This window comes from Haliaeetus albicilla, chromosome 22 (genome assembly GCF_947461875.1).
Source record: "Haliaeetus albicilla chromosome 22, bHalAlb1.1, whole genome shotgun sequence".
NCBI lineage: Eukaryota > Metazoa > Chordata > Aves > Accipitriformes > Accipitridae > Haliaeetus > Haliaeetus albicilla.
In genome coordinates this window covers 6721981-6747046 of record NC_091504.1, presented here as the reverse complement: position 1 = coordinate 6747046, position 25066 = coordinate 6721981, and the positions used below count along the sequence as shown (strand labels likewise).

Here is a 25066-nt window from a genome sequence, read left to right as displayed (position 1 = left end):
GGTCTGGCGCAGGCGGGTGATGGAGCCGTGCCCCAGGCCCCCCACCACCGCCATCAGCGTGTTGAAGTTGCGCAGCTCCAGCAGCCTCTGGGGGGGGGGGTGTCAGGGCTGGGGGGCATTGCTATGGGGCAGGGCTATGGGGCTGGGGGACTGCTGTGGGGTAGGGGTACTGCCACGGCGCATTGCTATGGGGCAGGGCTATGGGTCCTGCAGTGGGGCAGGGCTGGCCGTGGGGCACGGCCACAGGTCTGTGGGGCCGGCCATGGGGCGCTGTGGGGCAGGGCTATGGGGCCGGCCATGGGGCAGGGCTGTGGGGCTATGTGGCTGGCTATGGGGCAGGGCTGTGGGGCCAGCCATGGGGCAGCACTAGGGGTCTATGGGGCCGGCCATGGGGCAGGGCTGTTGGGTGATGTGGCTGGCCGTGGGGCAGGACTGTGGGGCGATGTGGCTGGCCATGGGGCAGGGCTGTGGGGCCAGCCATGGGGCAGCACTATGGGTCTATGGGGCCAGCCATGGGGCACTGCTACAGGGTTATGTGGCCAGCTGTGGGGCAGAGCTATGGGGCCGGCTGTGGGGCAGGGCTATGGGGCCAGCCATGGAGAAGGACTTGGGAGCTATGGGGCTGGCCATGGTGAAGGGCTTTGGGGCTATGGGGCCGGCTGTGGGGCAGGGCTATGGGGCCAGCCATGGAGAAGGACTTCGGAGCTATGGGGCTGGCCATGGGGCAGGGTTATGGAAAATGGGGCCAGCCATGGGGCAGGGCTTCGGGGCTATGGAACCGGCCGTGGGGCAGGGTTATGGGGCCCGCCATAGCGAATGGATCTGGGGCTATGGGGCCAGCCATGGGGCAGGGCTATGGGGCCGGCGTGGGTCACCTGTGCGACGTGGAGGAAGCGGGTGAGGACGCGGGCGCGCTGGGGGGGCGCGGGGGGGCTCAGCACCAGCAGCTGCACCCAGCGGGAGACCCCGTTGGAGAGGGCGATGACACGCTGCAGGGCCGGGCTGCCGGCGGCACAGCCGCGCCGGGCGAAGCTGCGGTAATCCTGCAACTGCGCGCACGCGGCCCTCGCACGCGGGCGTGCGACACGGCGGGGAGCGGGCCCGCCACGCGCGAGGGCGTGCGAGGGAGAGGGGAGCCAGCCCAGGGGCGCGCGGGGGAGAAGGGGACCCCTGCGGGTCTTGCACGGGGAGGGGACCCGGCCCAGGGGCGCGCGAGGGAGAGGGGACGTGTCTGGGTCTCGCACGCGTGCGTGCGACGGAGGGGCGCCCGGCGCAGCTTTGCGTGGGGGGCGCGCGACAGAGGGGGACCCGGCCCGGGGGTGCGCGATGGTTGGCGACCCACGTGGGCCTCGCACGAGGGCGTGCGACGGAGAAGGGACCCGCCCCGGGGGCGTGAAACAGAGGGGAACCCGTCTGGGTCTCGCACGAGGGCGTGCAACGGAGGGGAACCCACCCCGCGGGCGTGCGAGGGAGGGAGATCCGTCCCAGGGCCGCGCGACGGAGGGGAACCCGTCTGGGTCTCGCACGAGGGCGTGCAACGGAGGGGGACCCGTCCCGGGGGCGCGCGATGGCCGGGTGCGGGTGTCGCACGCGAGCGTGCGAGGGGCGTCGCGCTCACGTGGACGCGGGCGAAGGCGCGGTGCTCCAGGTGGGTGAGGTGCTCGGCCAGCTCGGACGCCTCCAGGTGATCCAGCAGCAGCGAGGTTTTGCGCTGGGTGGGGGGGCCGGGGGGGCGGCTCCTCCTGCTCCCCCCCCGGCGGCGCCGGCCTGCAACCCCGCGCACGCACACACGCGCTCAGGGGGCTTTGCACGCGCACGCGCCCCGTGTCCCCGGGCGCGCGTGCGCGCTCCTTGCACGCAGCCCCGTCCCCGTGCATTCACGCGCTCTGTGCACGCAGCCGTGTCCCCGTGCACGCCATCTCCGTGTCCCTGTGCACGCACACACCTCGCACACACACCCCCATCCTCGTGCACGCAGCCGTGTCCCTGTGCACGCGCACACATACACACACACCCTTGTGCACACAGCTGTGACCCTGTGCACACACCTCATGCACACCCCCATCCTCGTGCACGCAGCCGTGTCCCTGTGCACGCACACACCTCACGCGCGCGCACACACCCTTGTGCACACAGCTGTGACCCTGTGCACACACCTTGCACACACACACCCATCCTTGTGCACGCAGCCGTATCCCTGTGCACGCACACACCTCGCACACACCCCCCCCTCCTCGTGCACGCAGCCGTGTCCCTGTGCACGCACACACCTTGCACACACACCCCATCCTCGTGCACGCAGCCATGTCCCTGTGCACGCACACACCTCGCACACACACCCCCCTCCTCGTGCACGCAGCCGTGTCCCTGTGCACGCACACACCTCGCACACACACCCCCATCCTTGTGCACGCAGCCGTGTCCCTGTGCACGCACACACCTCATGTGCGCGCACACACCCTTGTGTACACAGCTGTGACCCTGTGCACACACCTCGCACACACCCCCCCCTCCTCATGCACGCAGCCGTGTCCCTGTGCACACACACACCTCGCACACACACCCCCCTCCTCGTGCACGCAGCCGTGTCCCTGTGCACGCACACACCTCGCACACACACCCATCCTCCTGCATGCAGCTGTGACCCCGTGCACGCACATCTCCGTGTCCCTGTGCACACACACACCTCACGCACACCCCCCCCTCCTCGTGCACGCAGCCGTGTCCCTGTGCACGCACGCTCCACGCAGACGTGCCTGTCCCTGCACATGGTCACACCTCGTGCACACACTTGTGTCCCTGTGCACACACACCCTCACCGTGCACACAGCCCCGTCCCTGGGCACACACATGCTTCGTGCACACGTGCCCGTCCCTGCGCACCCCCCCGTGTCCCTCTGCACACACACGTCCCCGTGCGTGCTCGCCCCCTTTGCACACGCGCGCCGCGTGCACGCCCGCCCACGTCCCCGTGCACGCACACACCTCGCACGCACACGTGTGCCCCCCCGCCCCACGTACAGGCTGTCGAGGTCGATGCGGGGTGTCGGGGTCCCCCCCCGGCCCCCCGGCCCAGCGCCTCCCGCAGCACCCGGATCCGGCCCAGCAGCTCGGGGTCCCCGGCCAGCTCCCCCGGGAAGGCTCGCACCCAGTACCTGGGGGGGCAGCGGGGGGGGCCAGGGGGTCGGTGGGGGCTGGGGGGGGCCCCAGAGGGGGTCTAGGGGGTCCCAGGGGGGCTGTGGGGTCCCTGAAGGGCTTTTTTGGGGTCACCAGAGAAGGTCCAGGGGGTCCGGGGGGGCTATGGGGTCCCTAAAGGGCTTTTTTGGGGTCCTAGGGAGGCTTTGGGGTCCCCAGAGAAGGTCAAGGGGGTCCCAGGTCCCAGGGGGGACTATGGGGTCCCTAAAAGGTTTTTTTGGGGTCCCAGGGGGGCTTTGGGGTCCCCAGAGAAGGTCAAGGGGGTCCCAGGGGGGGCTATGGGGTCCCTGAAGGGCTTTTTTGGGGTCCCCAGAGAAGGTCTAGGGGGTCCCGGGGGGGCTATGGGGTCCCTAGAGGGTTTTTTTTGGGGTCCCAGGGGGGCTTTGGGGTCACCAGAGAAGGTCCAGGGGGTCCCGGGGGGGCTATGGGGTCCCTAAAGAGTTTTTTGGGGGTCCCAGGGGGGGCTTTGGGGTCCCCAGAGAAGGTCTAGGGCGTCCCGGGGGGGGCTATGGGGTCCCCGAGGGGGTTTGTGGGGTCCCCGGGGGGGGCGTGGGGTCCTTAATGGGGGGGGTTGGGGTCCTTGAAGGGGGTCTAGAGGGTCCCAGGGGGGCTATGGGGGGGCTATGGAGTCCCCAAAGGGGGGGGGGTCCCAGGGGGGCTTTGGGGTCCCCAGAGAAGGTCAAGGGGGTCCCAGGGGGGCTATGGGGTCCTCAAAGGGGGTCCAGGGGGTCCCTAAAGGGTTTTTGGGGTCCCAGGGGGGCTTTGGGGTCCCTAAAGGTTATTTTGGGGGGTCCCAGGGGGACTTTGGGGTCCCCAGAGAAGGTCAAGGGGGTCCCAGGGGTGCTGGGGGGGGGCGCTATGGGGTCCCCAAAGGGGTTTTAAGGGGACGTGGGGGGGCTACGGGGAGCTATGGGGTCCTCAAAGGGGGTCTAGAGCGTCCCAGGGGGGCTGGGGGGGGCTATGGGGGGCTACGGGGTGCCAGGGGGGGTCCCCGGGTTCCCCAGAGATTTGGGGGTCCCGGGGGGGGTCACTCACCGGACGAGGTGGCTGATTTTGAGGCACAGGGAGGGGCCCTCGTCCGAGCCCCCCGACTCCTCGACGGTGGGGGGGTGTCAAGGAACCTGTGCTGGGGGGGGGGGCTATGCGGGGTCCCGCGGTTTTGGGGGGGCTATGGGGTGGTCCCACGGGGTCTATGGGGGGGGTCCCAAGTGTTCTGGGGGTTATGGGGGGTTCCAGGGGGTTTGAGGAGTCCCAGGGGGTTGGGGGGGGGGCTTGGGGGGGGCCCAGGGGTTCAGGATGTCCCGGGGGGGGGGGATCCCGAGGGTTTTAGGGGGCTATGGGGGGCCCCATGGGTTTGGGGGGGGCTATGGGTGGGGGTCCCCAAGGATATATGGGCAGCAGCTGGGCCAGGGGTCTCAGGAGTTGGGGGGGGTCCCGGGGGGGGGGTCCCAGGGGTCTGGGGGGTCCTGGGGGGGTCTGGGGGATCCCGGAGGGGTTTGGGGGGGCCGGGGGGGTCCCCAAGGATATATGTGCAGCAGCTGGGCCGGGGGTCTCAGGAGTTGGGGGGGGTCCCAGGGGTCTGGGGGGTCCTGGAGGGGTCTGGGGGATCCCAGGGGATTTGGGGGGGCCGGGGGGGTCCCCAAGGATATATGTGCAGCAGCTTGTCGGCCAGCTCGGCGGGGGGCAGGTACCAGGGGTGCATCATGAGGAAGAGCCGGACGAGGTGGGGGTCCCGCACCTTCCCCTGTGCGTCTGGGGGGGGGGGGGGGGCCAGGGCTGCGTCACCCCCCCGGGACCCCCAAGTGTCCCCTGGGACCCCCAACCCCCCCACGCTCAGAGACCACCCAGCATCCCCAGTCCCAGCAAAGCCCCCCCAAAGACCCCAAATCCCAGGGACTCCCCCAAAGACCCCAAACCCCAAGGACTCCCCCCCCAAAGACCCCAAATCCCAGGGACCCCCCCAAAGACCCCAAATCCCAGGGACTCCCCCCCAGAGATCCCAATAGCATGGACCCCCCCCAACACCCCCCCCACCTACCCCAAAAACACCACTGCCCCCCCCAGTCCAAGGGACCCCCAAACCCACAGCCCTCCCCCAAAATCCCACAGCCCCTCCCAGAGACCCCAAGCCCAGGGGGGCCCCCCCCAAATCCCGCCCCCCCCGAGCCCCCCAGACCCCAGGACCCCCCCCCCAGACCCCAGGGCCCCCCCAAATCCCGGCCCCCCCCCACCGAAGGCGGCGATGCAGCCCTGCAGCAGCTCGTCCAGCGTGTGGCCCTGATCCAGGTCCAGGGTGCAGCTCATGGTGGGACCCCAAAATTTGGGGACCCCCCCACCCCCCCGGCCCCGTGCTCCTGGGGGAAGGGGGGGCGAGGGGGGGGGGGGTGTCAACACCCACGTCCCCGCTGGCACCCCCAAAACCCCCCAAAACTGGGGGGGGGGGGGGTCCGGGGGGGTCCCCTGGTCCCGGTTTGGGGGGTCTGGGGGTCTCGGTTTGGGGGTCCCAGGGGGTCCTGGGGGGGTCCCCTGGCCCGGGGGGGGGTGTCTCATTTTGGGGGTGCTGGGGGGGTCCCCATGCTGTCACCCCCCCTCGCCCCAGACGTGCTCTTGCACAAGCTCTTGCACAAGCCTTGCACAGGGCTGGGGGGCTCCAACCCCCCCCCGCACCCCCAATTCCCCCCCCCCCCGGTCCTGCTCACCCCGATAAGGCTTCGCTTCCTGCCCCACCAGTTCCGGAGTCGTCCCAGTAAGGGGGTGTGGGGGGGCACTGGGAGGGACTGGGGATATGGGGGGGCAGCGCCCGGACCTCCCCTTTGAGCCTCTTGGCTGGGACCGGCCCAAGTCGGGGCTGGTGCGGTGGTGGCCCCAGCTCCCCATACTGGGAGCACTGGGAGGGGGGAGGCACTGGGAGCGCTGGGAGGGGGGGTGCAGGAGGAACTGGGAGCACTGGGACGGGGGTACCCTGGGGCACTGGGGGCATTGGGATGAGGGTACCCTGGGGCACTAGGATGGGGGCCACTGGGAGCACTGGGATGACAGTACCCTGGGGTACTGGGAGCACTGGGTCGGGTGTATCCCGAGGCACTGGGAGCACTGGGACGAGGGTACCCTGGGGCACTGGGAGCACTGGGATGGGGAGCCCTGGGGCACTGGGAGCTCTGGGACGGGGGTACCCTGGGGCACTGGGAGCTCTGGGAGGAGGGTACCCTGGGGCACTGGGAGCACTGGGAGGAGGGTACCCTGGGAGCACTGGGAGCACTGGGACGGGGGTACCCTGGGAGCACTGGGAGCACTGGGAGGAGGGTACCCTGGGAGCACTGGGAGCACTGGGAGGAGGGTACCATGGGGCACTGGGAGCACTGGGACGGGGGTACCCTGGGGCACTGGGAGCACTGGGAGGAGGGTACCCTGGGGCACTGGGAGCACCGGGCCGGGGCTCTGGGGGGGGCCCCGGGGGGTCCCGCACTCTCCCACCGCTCGCTCCGACCCGACCCCCCCCCGCACGGACCCACCTGCTCCAGCGGCCGCGGCGGTGGCGGGAGGACACGGGGGGGGCGGGGGCGGGGCCGGGGGAGGGGCGTGGCCGGGGGGTGGGTGGGGGGGTGGGTGGGGTGGGGGGGGGGAAGTGGTTTGTGGTTAAACAGAAACGCGGCGGCCGGGACCGCCCCGGGGAGGGGGGGGACACACACAAATACCCCCTGGACCCCCAAACAGCCCCTGAAGCCCCCCAACCCCCCCCAGGCACACCCCGCCCCCCCCAAGTACCCCCCCAGGAACCCCAAACCCCCCCAAGGACCCCTAGACACCCCCGGACCCCCTAAATCCCCCTTGAAGCCCCCCCCCGGCACCCCAAATCCGCCCCGAGCCCCTCCAAATCCCCCTTAAACACCCCAAATCCACCCCCCCGCCCCCCCCGGGGGGGTCAAACCCAGCCCCAACCCCCCCTCCCCATCTCCCCATCCAGCCCCCCCCCCCCCCAACGCCTGGGTCCCCTCCTGTCCATGGAAGGGGGGTTGGGGGGGGGGCAGTGGGGACCCCCCAACACTTGTGGGGGGGGGATTTGCAGACACACACCCCCCCCCCCAGCGTGGGAAGCAGAACCCCCGCGGTGAAACCGGGAGCCGCCCCCCCCCCCCGCGGTGACAACCGCGCCCCACCCCGCCCGCATCCGGACGCCTGGGTCCCCTTTGGGGGGGTCCCCGGAAATCCGCCCCCCCACCCCGTCAGCCCCCCCACCCAAGGCACCCAGGCGTCCGGGACCCCCCACCGCCCCCCCCCCCCCAAGGGCACAATTTTGGCGACATTTCCTCCCCCCCCCCCCCCCCAATTTCCCCACTGACCTTCTGGCCCCCCCCAAGGCATCCGGGCCCCATCCGGGCTAATTAAGGCTCACGAGCAGCAGCTGCTAATGAGGGGGGGCACCCCCCCCAGCTGCTGGTGATTTGGGGTGGGGGGAGCCCGGACACCTGGGTGCTCTGCTGACCCCCCCCCCCCCCCAGGGGGATGGGGGAAGCAAACAAGAGAAAAAACTTCATTTCCTTAATTTCTTTAATTCCTTTCATTTCCTTAATTCTCTTTATTTTCCTTAATTTTCTTTATTTTCCTTAATTTTCCTTTATTTTGCTTTATTTTCTTTATTTTGGGAGGGGGGCACCATCAGCAGCCCCCCCACTCCAGTTCTCCCAGTAAGGCCACTGGGCCACACCCAGTTCCCGCCGCGGGGGGGGTGGGGAGAAGGGATCGCCTCCCCCCAATAAATTAAAAATGACTATTTTTTTAAAAAAAACCCAAATGAGCCCCAAACAGCGGGTGGGGTCCCCCACGAAGGACCCGGGTGTCCGGGCTGGCTGGGGGGGGGAAGAGACCCCCCCTGAGACCCCCAATTACAGGGTGGGATTTCAGGGGGGGGGTGTCAAAACCCGCAGCAGGGTCCGTGGGGACCCCGGCATGGGGGGGGGGGGGGCGACACCCAGGCCAGTTGTAGGGGGACCCCCACCCCAATTAGTATAGGGTGGGATTTGGGGGGGGGGTGTCTAAGCACATAGTGGGGTCTGGGGGGGGAGGACCCTGGTGTTTGGGGGGGGACCCCGGCTTTTTGGGGGGGGGCTACTCGCGGGGCTCATCGGGGGCGGGGATGCGGTGGCGGGTGGGCTCGGCCCCCCAAATCTCCCGGGCGTACTGGGCGATGGTCCGGTCGCTGGAAAACTTCCCGGAGGCCGCCACGTTCCTGATCACCATCCGCGTCCACTCCCGCGCGTTCTGGGATGGGGGGGGCAGTGGGGGTCAGGGGGGGCCGCACCCCCAAATATCCCCTCAGACCCCAAGGGGAGCCCCCTGGACCCCCCCCCATCCCCTCCCGCATCCTGCTGTCCCCTCCCAGCCCCCTCTGGACCCCTTTGTGCCCCCCCATCTGTCCCCATGGAGATTTGGGGACCCCCCCCCCCGGACCCCCCATCACCTCCTCCTTGGGGTCTAGGGGTTCCCCCTGGCCCCCCTCCAGGGTTTTGGGGACCCCCCCCGGACCCCTCCATCCCTTCCTACATCTTGCTGTCTCCTCTGAGACCACTCTGTGTCCCAACCCCCCCCCCCCAAGACCCCCCCCCATCACCTCCCTGAGGTTTTGGGGACACCCTCCTTAGACTCCCTCCACCCTCCAAGGGCTCTGGGGGCGGCCCATTTTGGGGGGGGTCCCTTCCGGGGGGGTCCCCACCTTGTAGAGAGCGCTGACTTTCTCCTGGCACTTGACATAAGCCTCGTAGTCCGCAAACACCTTAAACCTGGGGGGGGGGGCACGGATATGGGGGGGTCAGGGGGGACCCAGGTGTCTGGGCCCCACAACAAAGGGGACCCCAGCATCTGAGCACCCCCCCCCAACTCCAACCCCCCTGAACCCGGGTCCTCCATCACCCAGGGACCCCCCTCCCCACCTCCCAGGGGACCCAGGCGCTGGGACCCCCAACCACAAAGGGGACCAAGGTGTTGGCCCCCCCACTGCAAAGGGGACCCAGGCGTGTAGCCCCCCACCACAAAGGGGACCCCAGCATCCAAGCTGCCCAACCCCAGGCCCGCCATTACCCAGGGACCCCCCATCCCACCTCCCAGGGGACCCAGGCACTGGGACCCCCCACCACAAAGGGGACCCAGGTGTGTAGCCCCCCCTGCCACAAAGCATCCGAGCCCCCCCCCCCAACTCCAATGTCCCAGACCCCAGGCCCTCCATCACCCAGGGACCCCCCATCCCACCTCCCAGGGGACCCAGGCGCTGGGACCCCCAACCACAAAGGGGACCTCAGGATCTGAGCCCCCCAAACTCAGGCCCTCCATCACCCAGGGACCCCCCTCCCCACGACCCAGGGGACCCAGGCACTGGGACCCCCAACCACAAAGAGGTCCCAGGTGTGTGGCCCCCCCCCACCGCAAAGGGGACCCCAGCATCCGAGCCCACCCCCAACTCCAACCCCCCTGACTCCAGGTCCTCCATCACCCAGGGACCCCCTATCCCACCTCCCAGGGGACCCAGGCGCTGGGACCCCCAACCACAAAGGGGACCCCAGGATCTGAGCCCCCCAAACTCAGGCCCTCCATCACCCAGGGACCCCCCTCCCCATGTCCCAGGGGACCCAGGCGCTGGGACCCCCCACCACAAAGGGGACCCAGGCGTTGGGACCCCCACCACAAAGGGGACCCCAGCATCTGAGCCCCCCCAACTCCAACACCCTCAACCCCAGGCCCTCCATCACCCAGGGACCCTCTTCCCCACCTCCCAGGGGACCCAGGCGCTGGGACCCCCCACCACAAAGGGGACCCAGGCGTGTGCCCCCCCCCCAAGGCCCCCCCAGACCTGTCGTGGTTCATGAGCATGTTGACGATGTCTCGGAAGAGGTCGGGCTGGCGGGGGCTGAAGAACCCACTGCTGAGCTGATCCACCGCCTGGCGCAGCTCCGGCAGCCGCTCGTAGTAATCGTGGGCGCAGTACCTGCACGGCATCGTCAGCCCCGGGTGGGGGGCACGGGGGGGTTGGGGGGGGGGTCCTGGGTGCCAAGGGGGGGGTAGGGAGGTCCTGGGTGCTGTGGGGAGCTATAGGGAAGCCCTGGGTGCCATGGGGGGTCCTGGGTGCCGTGGGGAGATATGGGGGGTCCTGGGTGCCGTGAGGTGCCATGGGGGGTCCTGGGTGCCATAGGGGGGGCGAGGGAGGTCCTGGGTGCCATGGGGTGCCGTGTGGGGTCCTGGGTGCTGTAGAGAGCTATATGGGGTCCTGGGTGCCGTGGGGTGCCATGGGGGGTCCTGGGTGCCATAGGGAGATATGGGGGGTCCTGGGTGCCATGGGGTGCCGTGGGGGGTCCTGGGTGCCATAGGGAGATATGGGGGGTCCTGGGTGCCAAGGGGGGGGGTAGGGAGGTCCTGGGTGCCATGGGGTGCCGTGTGGGGTCCTGGGTGCTGTAGAGAGCTATATGGGGTCCTGGGTGCTGTGGGGTGCCATGGGTGCCATAGGGAGCAATGGGGGGAGCCATGGGGAGCTATAGGGAGTCTCTGGGTGCTGGGGAATGCCATGGGGGGGTCTTTGGTGCCGTGGGGAGCCACGGGGGGGTCCTGGGAGCTATAGGGAGCCCTGGGTGCTGTGGGGAGCTATGGGGGGTCCTGAGTGCCATGCGGTGCCACAGGGGGTCGTGGGTGCCATAAGGAGCTATGGGGGGTCCTGGGTGCCGTGGGGAGCTATGGGGGTCCCTGGTTACCATGGGGGTGCAATGGGTGCCATTGGGGTGCAAGGGGGTCCCTGGGCACCACGGGGGTCCCAGGTCACCACGGGGTTTCGATGGATGCCGTCGACACCGCGGGGGTGCCGTAGGGTCCCTGCTCCCCACGGGGGGGAGCGATGGGGGCTGTAGGGGTGCAGCGGGGTCCCAGCCCCCCCAACCCGGGTGCCACCCACCCCTGACGGTCGAGGGCCTCGACGTCCTCCACCCGCATCCCGAAGATGAAGAGGTTTTCCTCGCCCGCCTCCTCCGCCATCTCCACGTTGGCCCCGTCCATCGTCCCGATGGTCAGCGCCCCGTTCAGCATGAACTTCATGTTCCCCGTCCCCGAGGCCTCCGTCCCCGCTGTCGAGATCTGCTCCGACAGGTCGGCCGCCGGGATCACTGCGGGACATGGGGTCCGTCACCTCGGGGTGCCCAGGGCCGTACCGGGCCGGCATCGGGGTGCCCAGGGCAATACTGGGGTGCCCAGGGTGATACCAGGGTGGTATTGGGGTGCCCAGAGTGATACCAGGGCAGTATTGGGGTGCCCAGGGCCATACGAGGGTGGTATTGGGGTGCCCAGGGTGATATTGGGGTGCCCAGGGTGATACCAGGGTGGTATTGGGGTGCCCAGAGTGATACCAGGGCAGTATTGGGGTGCCCAGGGCCATACGAGGGTGGTATTGGGGTGCCCAGGGTGATACCAGGGCGGTATTGGGGTGCCCAGGGCCATATGAGAGTGGTATTGGTGTGCCCAGGGCAGTATTGGGCTGCACAGGGTGATATTGGGGTGCTCAGGGTGATACCAGGGCGGTATTGGGGTGCCCAGGGTGATATTGGGGTGCCCAGGGTGATACCAGGGCGGTATTGGGGTGCCCAGGGCCATATGAGAGTGGTATTGGGGTGCCCAGGGCAGTATTGGGCTGCCCAGGGTGATATTGGGGTGCTCAGGGTGATACCAGGGTGGTATTGGGGTGCCCAGGGTGATATTGGGGTGCTCAGGGTGATACCAGGGCAGTATTGGGGTGCCCAGGGTGATATTGGGGTGCTCAGGGTGATACCAAGGCGGTATTGGGGTGCCCAGGGCAATACTGGGGTGCCTAGGGTGATACCAGGGCAGTATTGGGGTGCCCAGGGCCATACCAGGGTGGTATTGGGGTGCCCAGGGTGATATTGGGGTGCTCAGGGTGATACCAGGGCAGTATTGGGGTGACCAGGGCCGCGTGAGGGTGGTATTGGGGTGCCCAGGGCCGTATTGGGGTGCCCAGGGCCATATGAGAGTGGTATTGGGGTGCCCAGGGCAATATTGGGCTGCCCAGGGTGATATTGGGGTGCTCAGGGTAATACCAGGGTGGTATTGGGGTACCCAGGGACATATGAGGGTGGTATTGGGGTGCCCAGGGCGATATTGGGGCACTCAAGGTGGTATCAGGGCAATACTGGGGTGCCCAGGGCTGTACCGGGCCGGCATCGGGGTGCCCAGGGCAATACTGGGGTGCCCAGGGTGATACCAGGGTGATATTGGGGTGCCCAGGCCGGTATTGGGGTGCCCAGAGCCATACTGGAGTCATATTGGGATGCATGGAGCAATACTGGGGTTCCCAGGGCAATACCAGGCTGGTACTGGAGTGGTATTGGGGTGTCTGGGGCAATATCGGGGTACCCAGGGTCTTGGGGGACCCCAGCCTTTCTCAAGGGTGGTTCTCCAGGAAGCAGTTTGGGGGTGCGGGGGGGTCAGGGGGAGGTTTGGGGATGCAGGGGTGGTGGTTTAGGGGGTCCAGGTGGGTTTTGGGGTGCAGGGGGGTTTTGGGGGACCCCAACCCTTCTCAAGGGTGGTTCTCCAGGAAGCAGTTTGGGGGGGCGGGGGGGTCCGGGTGGGTTTTGGGGTGCAGGGGGGTGGTGGTTCACGGGGTCCGGGTGGGTTTTGGGGTGCAAGGGGGTTTTGGGGGACCCCAACCCTTCTCAAGGGTGGTTCTCCAGGAAGCAGTTTGGGGGTGCGGGGGGGTCAGGGGGAGGTTTGGGAAGGTGGTTCGTGGGGTCCAGGTGGGTTTTGGGGTGCAGGGGGGTTTTGGGGGACCCCTACCCTTCTCAAGGGTGGTTCTCCAGGAAGCAGTTTGGGGGTTTGGGGGGGTCAGGGGGAGGTTTGGGGAGGTGGTTCGGGGGGTCCGGGTGGATTTTGGGGTGCAGGGGTGGTGGTTCACGGGGTCCAGGTGGGTTTTGGGGTGCAGGGGGGTTTTGGGGGACCCCTACCCTTCTCAAGGGTGGTTCTCCAGGAAGCAGTTTGGGGGTTTGGGGGGGTCAGGGGGAGGTTTGGGGAGGTGGTTTGGGGGGTCCGGGTGGGTTTTGGGGTGCAGGGGTGGTGGTTCGTGGGGTCCAGGTGGGTTTTGGGGTACAGGGGGGTTTTGGGGGACCCCTACCCTTCTCGGCCAGGGAGACGCGGTAGTTCTCCAGGAAAAGGACCTTGAGGCGGTCGCCCACGGCTGGGTCGTGGTTGACCACGTCCCCGATGGAGGTCACCAGCTTGATGATCATCTTGGCCATGTGGTACCCGGGGGCTGCCTGGGGGGGGGGGGGGGGGCACAAAGGGGGGGTCACCCCCCTGCACCCACCCAGGGGACCCTGGGAGCCCCCTGACCCCCCCCCCAGGCCCTATAGAGACCCCTGGGAGCCCCCAAACCCCCACAGGGTGACCCGAGAGCCCCCCCAGTTCCCCTAGGGTCACCAGGACCCCCCCTGACCCCCCCCCAGGCCCTATAGAGACCCCTGGGAGCCCCCAAACCCCCACAGGGTGACCCGAGAGCCCCCCCAGTCCCCCTAAAGTCACCAGGACCCCCCTGACCCCTCCCCCCCAGTCCCTATAGGGACCCCTGGGAGCACCCCAGGCCCCATATGGACCTCTCTGACATCCCCCCCAGGTCCCTGTAGGGTCCCTGGGACCCCCTCACGTCCCTCCAGGACCCCCCTGATCCCCCCAATTCCCTCAGGGACCCCCGGGAGTCCCCCAAATCTCTATGGGCCCCCCCCCGGCACCCCTCGGGGCTCCCCCATGAGCCCCCCAAGACCCCCTGTGAGCCCCCCAAATCCCCATAGAACCCCCTGGGACCCCTATGAGCCCCTCCAAAGTCCCCATAGGACCCCTCTGATCCCCCCCCCCCCAGGAGCACCCCAGGACCCCATAGGACCCCTGAGAGCCCCCCCCCCCAGCCCCTCACCTTGCCCCCGATCATGACGGTTCGGGGCACGAAGGGTTTGTTGGGTTCCTTCTTGATCCCTGGGGAGGGGGGGGACCCCAAATCAGGGGGGGAGGCCCTGGAGGGGGGGCCCGGACACCTGAGTCCCCGGGTGTGGGGGGGGTCCCTGGAGGTGTGTGTGTGGGGGGGGGTCCCGCTCACGGTTGTAGAGGGTGATGACGTGGAGGCAGTTGAGCAGCTGCCGCTTGTACTCGTGGATCCGCTTGACCTGGATGTCGAAGAGGGACGCGGGGTTCACCCGCACCCCGTATTCCTTCTCCAGGAACGCCGCGAACTTCAGCTTGTTCTCCTGGGGGGGGGGGGAGCACAGGGGTGGGCACCCGGCCACGACCCCCCAGAACCCCCCCTGTGTCCCTGCAGCATCCCCTGTCCCCCCATCACCCCTACATCCCACCCCCGACCCCATAAGCCCCCCAGGGATCCCTTTCAGTTCCTGGAACCCCCATAAGTCCCCCAGGGACCCCAGAAGCCCCCCCCCCCCCGGATCCCATAAACCCCCCTGAGACCTCCATAAGCCCCTCACGGATCCCCTAAGTCCCCCAGAGACCCCCCCATAAGTTCTCAGGGACCCTCAAAGTGCCCCAGGGACCCCTGACCCCCCCCCAGAACCTTTAAGCCCCCCCCAGGGATCCCCTAAGTCCCCCAGAGACCCCCTGTAAGTTCCCAGGGACCCCTGAAGCCCCCCCCCAGAACCCGTAAGGCCCCCAGGGATCCCCTAAATCCCCCAGAGAGCCCCCCCTGTAAGTGCCCAGGGACCCTCTCTGTGCCCCAGAGACCCCCGTAAGTCAACACTTGACTCCATAAGCCCCCGCCGAGGGACCCCCATACCCTGTCTGGGACCTCCCATACCCCTTCCAGGGACCCCATAAACCCCCAGGGACCCCCACTGCCCCCCCATCACCCCCTGTATCCTGCAGCCCTTGATGTTCCCGCAGCGCCCCGGCCCCCCCAGCCCCCCGTGCCCCCCCAGTACCTGCTTGACCTTGGCCACGTCCCGGATGAAGCTCTCGTCATCCACGAAGTTGTGGAGCTTCTGGAGCTGGTCCAGGTCGGCCACGAAATCCTCCCCGATGCGCTGGGGGGCGGGGGGGGGGGTGAGGGGGGGGACATTGGGCACCCACCCCCACGGCACCCCACAGCACCCCTGCAGCACCCCACTGACCCCCATCCCCCCCCGAGCACCCCACGGACCCCACACAGCACCACAGGGGACCCTCAGGGACCCCTGTAACCCTCTAGGGACCCCCCCATAGCACCCCAGGGCCCCCCCAGCCCCCCAGGGGACCCTTAGGGGACCCTCCGGGATGCCCCTAGCCCCCCCAGGGACCCCTCTATAGCACCCCAGGGGAACCCCGTAGCACCCCAGGAACGGCAGAGGACCCTCAGGGTCCCCCCCAGCCCCCCCAGGGACCCCATGGGACCCCCCCGTCCCGCCCCCACCTGGGCGATGACCTCAGCCAGCCCCGGGTTGCAGAGCAGCAGCCAGCGCCGGGGCGTGATCCCGTTGGTTTTGTTCTGGAACTTGTGGGGTTCCAGCTCGTAGAAATCCTTGAACCTGCCCCGGGGGATGCACCCGTGTGGGGTGGGGGGCACCCACGGCCCCCCACCGCCGTGGGGGGGGTGGGAACCCACGGTAACCCACAGGGACCCACCACCATGGGGACCCACGGGGATGGGGACCCACAGCAATGGGGACCCTCGGGGACAGAGACCCACAGAAATAGGAACCCACAGCCGTGGGGACCCACGGGGACAGGGACCCACAGTGATGGGGACGGGGACCCACGGGGACTCACAGCAACGGGACCCACAGGGATGGGGACCCACAGCAGTAGGCATCCATGGCGACCCACAGCAATAGGGACCCACGGCCACGGGGACCCACAGGGATGGGGACCCACGGCAACAGGGACCCACAGTGATGGGGCTGGGGACCCACGGGGCTGGGGACCCACAGCAAGAGGGACCCACAGGGATGGGGATGGAGACCCACGGGGATGGGGACCCACAGCAATGGGGATGGAGACCCACAGCAGTAGGGACCCACAGCCGCGGGGACCCGTGGGGACAGGGACCCCACAGCGATGGGGATGGGGACCCACGGGGACTCACAGCGACGGGACCCATGGGGATGGGGACCCACAGCCATAGGCACCCATGGGGACCCACAGCAATAGGGACCCACAGCCACAGGGACCCACGGGGATGGGGACCCACGGCAACAGGGACCCACGGCAACAGGGACCCACAGTGATGGGGATGGGGACCCACAGGGACTGAGACCCACAGCAATAGGGACCCACAGCAATAGGGACCCACGGCCACAGGGACCCACGGGGATGGGGACCCACAGTGACATGGACACACAGCGATGGGGATGGGGACCCACGGGGACCCACAGCGATGGGGATGGGGACCCACAGGGACAGTGACCCACAGCCACGGGGACCCACAGGGACCCACAGCAATGGGGATGGGGACAAGGGACGGAGCCGGAGCGACACCGGGAGAGGACAGAGAGCCGCAGCAGGGACGGACGGATGGAGGGACAGGGGGCCGCGGCGGGGGGGGCCCTACACGCTGTTCTTGAGGATGTCGGAGTGGATGCGGGCGACGCCGTTGACGGCGTGGGAGCCCACGATGCAGAGATGCGCCATGTTGATGCGCTTGACGGCGCCTTCCTCCACCAGCGACATCCGCCGCAGCCGATCGTGGTCCCCGGGGAAGGTGGCGTAGACCCGCTGCGGGGGGACGCAGGCGTCCGGGGGGGGCACCCAGGCATCTGGGACCCACCTGCCCCCCTATTGCCCCCCGCCCTCCAGGGACCCCTCTGCCACCCAAGGACCCAGGTGTCTGGGGGGACCACCCCACCCATGGCAGCCCCATGGGGACCCAGGTGTCCGGGACCCCTCTGCCCCCCAAGTGCCCCCCCCCAGGGACCCATCCACCCCCCCATGGGGACCCAGGTGTCTGGGACCCCTCTGCCCCCCAAGTGCCCCCCCAGGGGCCCATCCACCCCGCAGGACCCAGGAGTCCACGTACCCCACTCCCCCCATCCGCCCCCCGAGGACCCCGCCATCCTGGCCGCATGCCCCCCCCGCCCCCATCTCCCCCCAACCCGCGGGGGGGACGCACATCGAGGAAGCGCTGGTTGATCTCGTAGATGATCTCGAGGTGCCGGGGCAGCAGCGCTTCGAGCAGGTGGACGGGCCATCGCTCCAGCGCCTCGGGCAGCACCGTGTGGTTGGTGTACGCGCAGGTCCGCACCGTCACCTCCCACGCCTGGGGGACACCGCACTTGGGGGGCTGCCCCATAGCGCCCTGGACCCACGGCGCTCCGGCCTGGGGACACCCTGTCCCGGTGGAAGCCAGGTCTGGGGAGCCCCATCCCTACAGCATCCCCTCCCTAGGGGACCCCCTGCCCCATAGCACCCCGCACCTGGGGGTCCTCCTGCCCCACAGCACCCCCTCCCTGGGCAAAACCAGACCCCGGGAGACCCGTGGCCTTAGGGGACGCCCTGCCCGTGGGGTCCCCACTCTGCGTCCCCCCCTCCGTGTCCCACCTTGTCCCAGGTGAGCTGCTCCTCGTCCACCAGGATCCGCATCAGCTCGGGGATGGCCAGGGAGGGGTGGGTGTCATTGAGCTGGATGGCCACCTGTGGGGGGGGACACACCGCTCGCACGGGGACACGGCACGGGGACACGGGATGGGGACACGGGATGGGGACGTGGCACAGGGACACGGCACAGGGACATGGGATGGGGACATGGGATGGGGACACGGCACAGGGACACGGCACAGGGACATGGGATGGGGACAAGGGATGGGGACACGGGATGGGGACATGGCACAGGGACACGGCACAGGGACATGGCACGGGGACATGGGATGGGGACACGGCACAGGGACATGGCACGGGGACACGGCACGGGGACATGGGATGGGGACACGGGATGGGGACACAGGATGGGGACATGGCACAGGGACACGGCACAGGGACACGGCACGGGGACACAGCACAGGGACACAGGATGGGGACACAGCATGGGAACATGGGATGGGGACACGGCACAGAGACACAGGATGGGGACACGGCACGGGGACATGGGATGGGGACACGGCACGGGGACATGGCACAGGGACACGGCACAGGGACACGGCACCGGGACATGGGATGGGGACACGGGATGGGGACACGGCACAGAGACACGGCACGGGGATACGGCACAGGGACACGGCATGGGGACACGGCATGGGGACACGGCATGGGGACATGGCATGGGGACACGGCATGGGGACATGGCACAGGGACACGGCACGGGGACACGGCATGGGGAAATGGCATGGGGACACAGCACAGGGACATGGGATGGGGACACGGCACGGGGACACGGGATGGGGACACAGCACAGGGACACGGCACAGGGACACAGCACGGGGACACGGCATGGGACATGGGATGGGGACACAGCACGGGGACACGGCACGGGGACACGGCACGGAGACATGGGATGGGGACACGGCACAGGGACGTGGCACGGGGACACGGCACAGGGACACGGGATGGGGACACAGCATGGGAACATGGGATGGGGACACGGCACAGAGACACGGGATGGGGACATGGGATGGGGACACAGCACGGGGACACAGCATGGGGACACGGCACAGGGACACGGCATGGGGACATGGCATGGGGACACGGCACAGGGACATGGGGTGGGGACACGGGGTGGGGACACAGCACAGGGACACGGGGTGGGGACAGGGCACGGGGACACGGGATGGGGACACGGCACGGGGACATGGTACGGGGACACGGCATGGGGACACAGGATGGGGACACAGGATGGGGACAGGGCACAGGGACACAGCACGGGGACACGGCACGGGACACGAACATGACACGGGGCCACGGCTGGGCACTGGGACGTGGGAGGGGGACATGGTTTGGGGAGACAACACGGCGCAGCGACGTGACGTGGGGATGCGGTGCGGGGGGGGGACGCGCTGGGGACGGTGGCGTCACCTTGTCGGGGAAGGTGTCGAAGGCGGTGCGCACGGGGTCGCGGCTGCCGAACTTGGCGGACTTGAAGCGCCGGATGATGTCGTGCAGCGTGGCCGCCACCACGAAGTACTCCTGCTTCAGCCGCAGCTCCTTCCCCTCGAAGAACTGCGGACCCCCGAGCCACCGTCATGCCGGGACACCCCCCCCAAACAACCACGGGGACCCCAGACCCACCGTGACGCAGGGAACCGTGAGCCAGGGTGACACGGGGACCCCCAACCCACCGTGACACCGGACCCTTGACCCACAGGGACGCAGGACCCCCCTGACCCACAGGGACCCCAACCCACGGGGACGTGGGGACCCCCGACCCACAGTCACGCTGGACCCCCGACCCACGGGAACCCCAGACCCGTGATGACATAGGACCCCCCCACCCACCAGACCCCCAACCCACCATCACACCAGATCCTTGACCCACAGGGACACAGGACCCCCCTGACCCACAGGGACCCCAGCCCATGGGGACGTGGGGACCCCCGACCCATGGGAACCCCAGACCCACCAGACCACCATCACAACAGACCCCTGAGCCACCGTGGTCCCCAACCCACCGTGACACCAGACCCCAGCCCCCCAGCCATGGGACCCCAGCCCCACGGTGTCACAGGGACCCCCTGCACCCAGGCATCCCGGTACCCCATTGCCCCCCCACTGTCCCCTGGGGGTCCCAGCCCCCCCTCACGTTGTCGTTGGGGTACAGGACACGGGAGATGTTCTCTGCCAGGTTTCGGTCCAGCACAGCCTGGATGTAGCCCCCGACATTGACTGGGGAGATGGGGGGGGTGTCAGGGAGAGTCAGGGGGGTGGGGGGGCCCTAGGAGGGATTTAGAGGGGTGCCAGGAGGGGTTTAGGGGTGCATCATTACTCTAGGGGGGTATTTGGGGGCATAAAGGGGGTATTTGGGGGTGCAGGGGGACCCTGGGGGTGTTTGAGGGTGCATGGGGGGGGCATAGGGAGGTATTGGGAGTCTGGGGGGGTATTTGGGGGTGCAGGGGGAGCCCTAGGGGGATGTTTAAGGATCCTGAGAACGTTTGGGGGATGCAGAGGAGTTTTGGGGGTCCCAGGGGGGAGTATTTGGGGGTGCAGGGGTGTTTTGGGGTGCAGGAGGCCCTAAGGGGGCATTTGGGGGTCCCGGGGTGCGGTTTTGGGGGTGCAGGGGGGGTATTTGGGGGGGTGCTCACAGTCCTTGAGGTTGAACTCGTTGGGGGCACGGGCCGACCAGAGCCGCATCGTGTTGACCGTGTTGTTGCGGTACCCGGGCACCGGCGTGTCGTAGGGCAGCGCCAGCACCACCTGCGGCACGCGGCGGGGCCTCGCACACGCGTGTGCAAGGCCGGCACCTGCCCGCGCAACCCCCCCGCCCCGCCCCAGGCCGGCGGCGCACACCCGCCCCTCGCACGCTCCGTCCCAAGGCCGGCGTACGCGTGCGAGGGCAGCCTCGCACCAGCACCCTGCGCCCTCGCACGCTCTCACGTGCCCTTGCACACCTCCCTGCACCCTCGCACGCTCTTGCACGCCCCGGCGTGCTCTCGCACACCCCGGCACACCCTTACGTGCCCTTGCACGCCTCCCTGCACCCTTGCGTGCCCCGGCGTGCTCTCGCACGCCCCGGCACACCCTTACGTGCCCTTGCACGCCTCCCTGCACCCTTGCACGCCCTCGCACGCCCCTCGCATGCCCACCTGGGTGTCGAGCCACTTGGCGCCCTGGGGGCTGTGCTCGACGCGCCCGTAGAAGTGGACGGGGATGGTGTACTCGGGGCGCGCCTTCTCCCAGGGGTTCCCGTAGCGCAGCCAGTCGTCCGCCTCTTCCACCTGGGGGGGGGGCACAGCTGGGACACCCCCCAGGGTCACCCACACCCCTGTGCTCCCTCATCTGCTCCCCAAGACCCCCTGGGCCCCCTCCTGGATCCCCCCCCCCCAAGCCCTATATCTCTCATCTTCTCCCTGAGACCCCCCCCAGGTCGTTCCCAGGGCCCCCCCCGTGCCCACCGTTTGCTCCCTGGGACCCCCCACAGGACCCCAATGCCCCCTCATCTGCCCCCCCAAGATGCCCCAGAACCTCCCCAGGGTCCCCCAGGACCCCTATACATCTCATCTTCTCTCTAAGACCCCCCCTAGGACCTTCCCAGGGCCCCCCAGGACCCCCTACCCTATTCACCTCCCCCCCCCAGATGCTCAGGACCCCCCCCCCGTCACCTGCCAGCCCCCCGAGATCTTCTGGTTGAAGATGCCGAACTCATAGCGGATGCCGTAGCCGTAGGCGGCCAGACCCAGCGTGGCCATCGAGTCCAGAAAACAGGCTGGGGACGGGGGGGGGGTGTCACTGGGGTTGGGGGGGGGACACAACGGGGACATCCCGGGGGTGGGGGGACAATGGGGACCAGGAGCATTGCAGGGACATCATGGGGACTGGGGGGACACGGGGGACCACGGACATCCAAGGGACCAGGGGGGGCAATGGGGACCAGGAGCATCCCGGGGATGTCGCAGGGGCGAGGGACATCCTGGGGACTGGGGGGGGGGGGGACAGGGACTGGGGACACCCCAGGACTGAGAGGGGCCAGGGGCATCCTGGGGACCGGGGGGGGGGTTTCGGGGACCAGGGACACCCCGGGACTGCGGGGACCACAGGGATGTCCCTGGGGACATGGAGGGAACAGGGACCGTGCTGGGGACAGGGGGACCCCGGGGGGCTTGGGGGGGGGAAGAGGGTTCTTAGGCAAGAGGAGCGATGTTGGGGACACGGGGGTGACAAGGGGGGGGCGGGAATTGGGGACTATGGGGAGCTGGGGGGGACATCGAGACCCCAGGGGACCCCAGGCAGAGCTGGGGGGTGCTGCGCATGCACCCAGGACCCCCCCAGCACCCACCAGCACCCCGACCCCCCCCTCAGCACCCCCAGGCCCCCCCCCCCCCGGGCCCCCCACCTGCCAGGCGCCCCAGGCCCCCGTTGCCCAGCCCGGCGTCCTCCTCGATCTCCTGCAGCTCCTCCATGTCCAGCCCCAGCTGGGGGGGGGGGGTAGGACAGGGGGTCAGGGGGGACCCCAAAACCTGCCCCCCACCAGGTCTGTCCCGCTGCTCCCCCCCCCCATCACCCAGAATGACCCCACATCCCCCTGCCCATCCCCGCTATGCTACCCGTGCCCCCCTCTGCGTCCCCCCCCGGTCTCCCTCACGTCCCTCTGCTCATCCCCCCCACATCCCCCCCCCGTGCCCCCCCCGTCCCCCCCATCTCCCTCACATCCCCCCAATATTCTCCTTCTTGTCCCCTTACTCATCCCCCCCACGCTCCCCCCATTTCCCCCTGCTTGTCCCCTCCGTGCCCCCCCCACCCCCGTGTGTGTGTCCCCCCCCGTGTCCCCCCCCCCGTACCTGGTACACGGCCTCATCGCAGCTGTTCTGCAGCCCCAGGTTCACCATCGTGTTCTGCAGCGTCCGCCCCATGTAAAACTCCAGCGACAGGTAATAGATCCGCTGGGGGGGGGACACACACGACAGGAGGGGGTCAGAGACCCCCCCCGCGGCCACAGGGACCCCCCTCTGGAACACACACACACACACCCCCCCCCAGCCCCACCGCCCCCCCACCGCTATCCGGTGTCTGGATTAAATGGCAGCGGGTCAGCGACAAAGGTCAGGTTAAATTTAACTGTCCCAGATTTGGGGGGGGGGGGGGGTGGCCCAGACCCTCCTGTGACCCCCCCAAACCTGCACCCCCAAGATCCTGCACCCCCAAGATTCCAGACCTGCCCCCCCATGACCCTCCTGTGACCCCCCCGACCCCCCATAGCCCCCCCCGCCTCCTCCCAGTCCCTGTGCCCCCCCCCCCATGTCCCAGGGCCCCCCCAGAGCTCAGTTCTGCCTCAGGGACCCCCAGGACCCCCCCTGTGGGGGGTCACACACTGTGGGGTGTGGGGTCAGCAACCTCCAGTGTCCTCAGCTGCCCCAGTGACCTCAGTCCCCCCCCCGAGGACCCACCCTGGGGTCCTCATAGCAGGACTGCTGGGTGCGCAGCCAGCAGCCCCTGGGACCCCCAGGACACCCCCAGGATCCCCCCCCGATCCACCTTGGGGTCCTCATAGTAGTGCTGCTGGGTGCGCAGGCAGCAACCCCTGGGACCCCCAGGACCCTCTCAGCCCCCCCCGGAGTCCTTCTCATAGCAGGACTGCTGGGTGCACAGCCAGCAGCCCCCGGGACCCCCAGGACACCCCCAGGACCCCCCCCCGATCCACCTTGGGGTCCTCATAGCAGGACTGCTGGGTGCGCAGCCAGCAGCCCCTGGGACCCCCAGGACCCCCCCCCGATCCACCTTGGGGTCCTCATAGCAGGACTGCTGGGTGCGCAGCCAGCAGCCCCCGGGCCCCCCCTTGACGTCCTTCTCAACCCCCGGGCCCCCCCTGCGCCCCCCACCGCCGGCCCCCCCTTGGGGTCCTTCTCGTAGTAGTCCTGCTGGGTGCGCAGCCAGCAGCCCCTGGGATCCCCAGGACCCCCCCCCCCGATCCACCTTGGGGTCCTCATAGCGCTACTGCTGGGTGCACAGCCAGCAGCCCCTGGGACCCCCAGGACCCCCCCCCCCCGGACCCTTGGGGTCTTTCTTGTAGTCCTGCTGGGTGCGCAGCCAACAGCCCCCGGGCCCCCCCCCCGGCCCCCCCTTGGGGTCCTTCTCGTAGTAGTCCTGCTGGGTGCGCAGCCAGCAGCCCCTGGGACCCCCAGGACCCCCCCCCCCCGGACCCTTGGGGTCTTTCTTGTAGTCCTGCTGGGTGCGCAGCCAGCAGCCCCCGGGCCCCCCCCCCCGGCCCCCCCTTGGGGTCCTTCTCGTAGTAGTCCTGCTGGGTGCGCAGCCAGCAACCCCTGGGACCCCCGGGCCCCCCCTTGGTGTCCTTCTCATCCCCCGGGGCCCCCTTGAACGCCCTTCTCAGCCCCCGGGCCCCCCCCCCGGCCCCACCTTGGGGTCCTTCTCGTAGTAGTACTGCTGGGTGCGCAGCCAGCGCCCCACCAGGTGGTCGCGCACGGCGTGGGCCAGGGCCTGGTAGTAGTCGCGGGGGGTGGCCACGTTGCGGTCCTTGACCAGGGTGAAGTGGAGGTGCCGGTTAAAGCTCCGCTTCAGCTCCGACACGTTCTCGGCCCCCGCCAGCCCCCGCACGCTGATCTGCCGCCGCCGCTCCTGGTCGCTCAGGGGTCGCGACATGGTGCCGGGGATGGGGGGGGGGGTGTCCACGCACGATAGAGGGCCCGGGGGGGGGCGTGGGGGACACACGGAGCGCTCCGGAGCGGGCGAACCGGGGGGGGCCGGGGGGCTGGAGGCGGTGGCGGCCGAGCCCCGGGGGCTATGAGCGCCCCTTCCTTCATTATTCATGAGCGGGCGGTGCTTGCGAGGAGACACGCCCCGCCCACCGAGGGACAACCCCATCGCTTTTATTATTCATGAGCGGGCGGGGCTTCGCCCTACACGGGCTTGCCGCACCCCCTTGCGGGGCGGCGCCTCGTTCATTATTCATGAGCGGGCGGGGACACCGGTGACGGAAAGGCGTCCCTGGGGACCCGCCCCCCGCCCCCGGCATCACGCGTGTCCGTGGGAGGGGGGGGGGGTGTCCTCCACGCCCCCCCCCCCCCCAGTAACCGGAGCCGCTCTGAAGGTCGTGACATTTCAGGGACACCGCGACTGAGTGACAGCCACAGGGGTGGGGGGCAGACACCCCCCCGGCTCGGGTTTCACCGGGGGGGGGCACGAAACCTGACAAGGGGCTGGGGTGGGGGAGACAAGAAATAAGGGGGGACAGAGAAGGCGCGGGGGGGCGGGCGCAGGGGGG

The 25066-nt window shown here is 69.0% G+C and overlaps 2 protein-coding genes across 2 annotated transcripts in view; both read right to left on the bottom strand.

Annotated features, from left to right (window-relative positions):
* Positions 1-4545, bottom strand: part of NRXN2 (neurexin 2) — a 17194-nt gene extending 12649 nt beyond the window's left edge. Inside the window, 5 exon segments of the mRNA XM_069810681.1 lie at positions 9-87; positions 876-1049; positions 1343-1767; positions 3022-3155; positions 4541-4545. Of these exon segments, the coding sequence (XP_069666782.1) occupies positions 9-87; positions 876-1049; positions 1343-1767; positions 3022-3155; positions 4541-4545 (817 nt within the window).
* A 3180-nt stretch (positions 4546-7725) lies between these two features.
* On the bottom strand, positions 7726-24503 carry PYGM (glycogen phosphorylase, muscle associated). Its single transcript, XM_069809474.1, has 20 exons — positions 24202-24503; positions 22629-22730; positions 22184-22262; positions 21453-21556; positions 20937-21068; positions 20436-20547; positions 19937-20019; positions 19213-19356; positions 17746-17838; positions 17318-17464; positions 16760-16923; positions 15623-15737; positions 15156-15257; positions 14324-14471; positions 14144-14202; positions 13349-13490; positions 11126-11333; positions 10037-10171; positions 8906-8972; positions 7726-8454 (listed from the first exon to the last, which is right to left on the bottom strand). The coding sequence occupies exons 1-20, from the start codon at positions 24442-24444 to the stop codon at positions 8302-8304; spliced, it is 2532 nt and encodes an 843-aa protein (XP_069665575.1). The 5' UTR covers positions 24445-24503; the 3' UTR covers positions 7726-8301.
* Between the last annotated feature and the right edge of the window lie 563 nt (positions 24504-25066).

Excerpts from the sequence above, each read along its gene's own strand:
- PYGM (XM_069809474.1), bottom strand. The coding sequence starts at position 24,444 with ATGTCGCGACCCCTGAGCGACCAGGAGCGGCGGCGGCAGATCAGCGTG. Across the intron at positions 22,731-24,201 it reads ACTACGAGAAGGACCCCAAG|CGGATCTATTACCTGTCGCT; the intron begins GTGGGGCCGGGG and ends TCCCCCCCCCAG. Across the intron at positions 8,455-8,905 it reads AAGTCAGCGCTCTCTACAAG|AACGCGCGGGAGTGGACGCG; the intron begins GTGGGGACCCCC and ends CCCCCATCCCAG.